This window comes from Pygocentrus nattereri, chromosome 20 (genome assembly GCF_015220715.1).
Source record: "Pygocentrus nattereri isolate fPygNat1 chromosome 20, fPygNat1.pri, whole genome shotgun sequence".
Lineage (NCBI taxonomy): Eukaryota > Metazoa > Chordata > Actinopteri > Characiformes > Serrasalmidae > Pygocentrus > Pygocentrus nattereri.
Genome location: NC_051230.1, coordinates 5,978,654 through 5,983,653, shown reverse-complemented (window position 1 = coordinate 5,983,653; position 5,000 = coordinate 5,978,654). Strand labels below are relative to the sequence as shown.

General features: G+C 42.6%; 1 protein-coding gene across 4 annotated transcripts in view; it reads left to right on the top strand.

The window, feature by feature from the left end:
• The window catches only part of gnb1l (guanine nucleotide binding protein (G protein), beta polypeptide 1-like), a 76,035-nt gene that overhangs the window by 58,066 nt on the left and 12,969 nt on the right, over positions 1-5,000 (top strand). For all 4 annotated transcript variants that reach the window (XM_037531452.1, XM_037531455.1, XM_037531451.1 and 1 more), the window contains one exon: positions 147-356. In XM_037531452.1, the coding sequence (XP_037387349.1) occupies positions 147-356 (210 nt within the window). The remainder of the gene's footprint in view (positions 1-146; positions 357-5,000) is intronic.

The following is a 5,000-nucleotide window of genomic DNA, read 5'->3' as shown; positions in this document are numbered from 1 at the left end:
GTAGTGATGTATACTCATATTATACATCATATTATAGACAACTGTGGGCAATCTCTCTCTCTCTCTCTCTCTCTCTCTCTCTCTCTCTCTCTCTCTCTCTCTCTCTCTCTCTCTCTCTCTCTCTCTCTCTCTCTCTCTCTCTCTAGGCAGAGTCAGGTCCTCTGTTGTGTGCTGGTTACGAAGACGGTTCTGTGGTCCTTTGGGACGTTTCTCATGGACGTCCTCTCAGCTGCCTAAAGGCCCATCCAGAGCCAGTCATGTGTCTGGACTTTGACACAGACAGACAGAAAGGCATCTCGGGGTCATCGGACAAGACCCTGACCTCCTGGATCATCGACAGCCAGCAAAACCTTCAGGTTTTCTTTTTCTTTTTTCTCATTTACTGCAGTTCTGTTTATTTCAAACTACTTTCTGAAATAGCTACGTCCTGTAGCCTGCACTTCCTCTCTTTTTGCATCTTCTGAACTATATTGATAGGTGTTATGGAACCTGGCTGGTATTTGACTGATAAAAACACTGCAAGACCACAAAATTAAAACACCAAAATGCCCAGACCATGTCCAATAAAAATAAATAAATAAATCGCTGAAGTACGTTAAGAAATGTAGGTAAGGAGCCCAGGAGGACCACCACATGAGCTGCAACTGTTTTACAGAGGCCTGAGCTGTGTCGTACTAAGCTTGATAGATAAAAAAAAAAAATGCAAATAAAACTTATTTGCTTTAGTACAGCTAATGATCTTTATCCGAAGGAGCATCCTTTGTTATGAATGTAGAAACAATGTAGGAATGGTTGGCTGAACAATAACATTTACAAACCTCCTCTTACTCCAGATATAGTTGATCAACCAAATTTTAGTTCAGGACTGGAGCAACTTAATAGTCACCCAAATAGCCCAACTTGTTTCTGTAAAAATGCCTCTCCAAAACTTCTTTCAACCTCTTTCAACCTCTTTCAACCTACTCAAACCACATCCAGCTCTTTATTAAGGTCGCATAGACTTAAGGGTGTGGTTTAGAGCCCAGTATGAACAAAACATCACCACTGTACCAGCCATTTCAGACAAAACCAGGACTGGTATTCACAAAGCAGCATGATTCTCCATACTTGTGGTGGTCACAGGCACAAACACTGATTCTAGATCAGCACTCCGACTCCTGAGGTGGTTTGTGAATTCAGACCCTGTTGTATAAAGTGGCTTCCCACAGTTTTGGTCATTTTTCTAGTTTACAGTAAATTACACTGTGTCCTAAACCACATTGACAAGGCTGCGCAACCTTAATGAAGGCTTGGATGTGGTTTAAGAAGCCTTGGTGGTGCTTTTTACAGAAGCGATTTGGGCTCTGTGGATGGCTGTTGAGTGCTAGTGTTTGTTCACAGTTTTAGCTTTGCCATTTCAGTTCTAATCTAAAGGCTCTAAATTTGGACAACAATGTCGAGCACCCTTCAGACATGGGCTACATCTGGGGTAAGATGAAAATTGGATAAATTCAGAATTTTAACTGTATTTAAAATCAGTATAAGCAACTGATGCATAAGCTTTGGTCATTTGTGGGTTGCACTGCATGTTTACTGACCTCACATTAAATAAACACATTTGTTGTTTATCCATTGCTATAAAATGCAGGAAAGTGGAGTGATGAAGGATCTGCCGTCAGTTCTGCAGTGCTTTGTTTTAAAACTGCCTTCAGGAGTGCTGGTTGAAGCTTCATCGCTAAACTTCAGATTCATGTCAAGTCAGCAGCGGTCATGGATATACAGAACAAACGAAAGGCTTAAAGTGGTCATATGCCAATGGCGCGTTTTTGTTGGAGAGTATGTGGAAGGTAACATTTGGACTAACCTAAAGGTCGTCAACCCAAATGTTAAGGAGGGCAGTTTTGTCCGTTCAACAAAAACCAAAACACCTTGGGAGACACATTTTATGTCCATTTTACCATCTTGCCTGTAAATATGCTTCCGTATGTGCTAATGTGCTGGTGTAGGCTAAGAAATATAAACGAAAATTCAAACTAACTTTGCTCTGCTTTAAGCTTTAGCTCAGCTGTAGCCGGTTTTCTCACATCTCTGGCAGGAAACCTTCCCTCAAAAGTAGAGTCGTTCTTGTAAAACGTCTCTCAACATTGTTTTTACGAGACTGAAGTTGCTTCTCATTCGGCAGCTTCTTGTTCAGATTTTCCTGTTCCACCTTAACTGGCGCAAGAGGTGCCAGAATGCAACTGCAGCACCATTTAAAGTGGAACATTCATATCGATAAGCCGACTTGAGCCAAGCGAGTTTTTAGTGTTTGACAGTTTGTCATGGCTGAATAAACGTATCAGGAAACCAGCTGGAGTGATTATGAATGCAAATAAGTCCGTTCGTCTCGTTTATTGTTAGTGTTCAAGGTTTCTTTTTGCCTTTTTGTTAGCTGTTAACTGGACATGATGGTTGTCTGCGTTGCTATGGCGATCAGCAGTCTGTATGCCAGCTTATAGGGTTAAAGCGTAAATTAGCAGTCGTACATCAACTCCAGTGTTTTAGACCATTTATTTAAGCAATAGAACACAAGGGGGAGTGTGTTACCGTGAAATAATATCACAGCCGTGAAGTTATTTTGCGATAACACACTCCCTCTCGTGTTTTATTGCTGAAATAATTATATAAATAACCCAACATATTCTGTTTTCCTGTGATAATGGCATAAATATCATGACATCTCAAGAAAACAAATCAGAATGAATCGTTATCACAGAAGGACAGAGAAATGAACAAAACATGCAAATCCATGGCCCCGTTGGGATTCCGTAAATAAGGGTTGAGGGACAGCGGAAACTTCTCATTCACAATGTATCCTCAATGAAACCTGATCCGTCATAAAGCCTTCAGGTTTTCATACATGCCAGACGGCACCGCACGCTCGACCACATGTACGTTCAGACACACTGGAAAAACATTACATGACGTGGAAGCGTGTCTTCAGGCCCCCTCAGGGTGATGAATCAGTCCAGCGTGATGGTGATGTGACAGCAGCTCTAACCATCTTCGTTCTAGCGCTGTGCCAAATTCTACCTATGGTCAGAAACCTTCTCCTCTCCCTCCGCCTGCTTTCGTACGACATGAAAAATGCCCTTCCTTCTAGGGACATATTTTATCTTACGTAACACCCAGCTCATCTGAAGGTTAACGGCTCGTTAGCAGCGCTCCTCTCTGCTGATTTGGAGAGTTAAAGAGCCATATTTCACACTGAAGCTGAAGAATCTGTGTTTATAGAAAAAAAAAAGATAAAAAAGACAGACTGATATACACTCGTGGTCTGCGGAGGCAGTTGTTGTTCTTTCCAGCGCCTTTTACACTTGAACGGACGGATTAGAAATATTCGCAAACCCCCTCGTATTATTTCTAGCTCGCAAAAATGTATCTGCAATAATACTGCGAAAGCATTTATTCAGTATTTCTCAAAATAGGAGCTGTACGGGCAGCATGGTTTACTTTTGCTCACGCTGAGGGGGAAAAAAAGTTTTGATTTAAAAGGCGATTCTTGGAGGTTAGGGCAGAGCGAGCTGGGAAAAGAGTCAGCAGGGGCTTTTAAATTAGCCTCAAGTGCAGCGCAGTGTGACGTCCAGACAGCCACTGAGAACTCTTCCCACAGAAGTGTTATTGTGTGTGGCAGCAGAGAAAGAGAGAGAGGGGAATCTGCTGGGTGACTGCCTCGCTCTCTTTCCGTCTACCTCTCTCGCCCTCTCTCTCTCTCCCTCTTTCTCTCCCTCTTTCTCTCTCTCTTTCTCTCTTTCTTTCTGTCTCTCTCTCTCTCTCTTACCCCTCTCTCTCTCTCTCTCTCTCACCCCTCTTTCTCTCTCTCTCTCATACATATAGCTTCTCTGTCCCTCTGTCCATCTCTTGTTTTTTCTCACCCCATCTTTTGATATTCTCTCTCTCTCTCTCTCTCTCTCTCACCCCTCTTTCTCTCTGTCTCTCTCATACATATAGCTTCTCTCTCACTCTTTTTCTCTGTCCCTCTGTCCATCTCTTGTTTTTTCTCACCCCATCTTTTGATATTCTCTCTCTCTCTCTCTCTCTCTCTCTCTCTCCCTCTCTCTCTCTCTCTCTGTGTGTACATACTGTCTCTCTCATTTTCTGTCTCACTCTTTCCATCTCTTGTTCATTCTCTCCTTTCTCTCTTCCTTGCTCTCTCTTTCTTCCATCTCTCTCTCTCTCTCTCTCTCTCTCTCTCTCTCTCTCTCTCTCTCTCTCTCTCTCTCTCTCTCTCTCTCTCTTCCTCCTTCCCTCCCTCCTGCTGATGAACGACCCGTGAGAGATAATAAAAACATCAATCCCTCGCAGGCTGCTAACCAAACAAAAAACACATCTGCAGTAAAATGAACAGTAGTTCTCAGTGGGAGGTGGCAGTAAAGGCTAAAGCGGGAGGAATGGCTTTGGGCCCTGACGCCCATCCAAACGCCCACGCTGAGCTCAGACGCAGAGAAGCTTTACCCTCTGAACTGGGGCTGTGACTAACAGTGATTTCTATAATTACTTAATTTAGAAAATATTATTGGATTATTTAATTATTAGTCAAAATTAGGCCTTCAGCATGTTCCTCTCCCTTCGCTTTAAAGTTTGGCCTGTGTGACTTAACGATTTCATCTTATGTGATGTAATGAAACCATAAGTCAGATCGCCCCCTATGCATCCTGCAGTGTATTGCAAGCTGTCAGAATGACTGTGTGCTTCATATCAATGTTACAGAGTGACTTGAATTGAATAACTAATAAGCTTTGTTGACTAAAGCATCTTTCCTCGGATCTCAGACTGGGATTCAGGGATGTTGTGGGTACCGTAGATTGTTGCAAAAGGCCCGATGAACCCAGAAGTCATCATATCCTTAAAGTTCTACAGAAGTAATGCCAGAGATAAGAGCTGGGCGATGCGGCAGAAAGTAATATTGTGATATTTTAAGAAGTTTCCACAATAAACAATGTCACGATATTTGGTTTTTCTGAGACCTGGTGAGCTGGAAC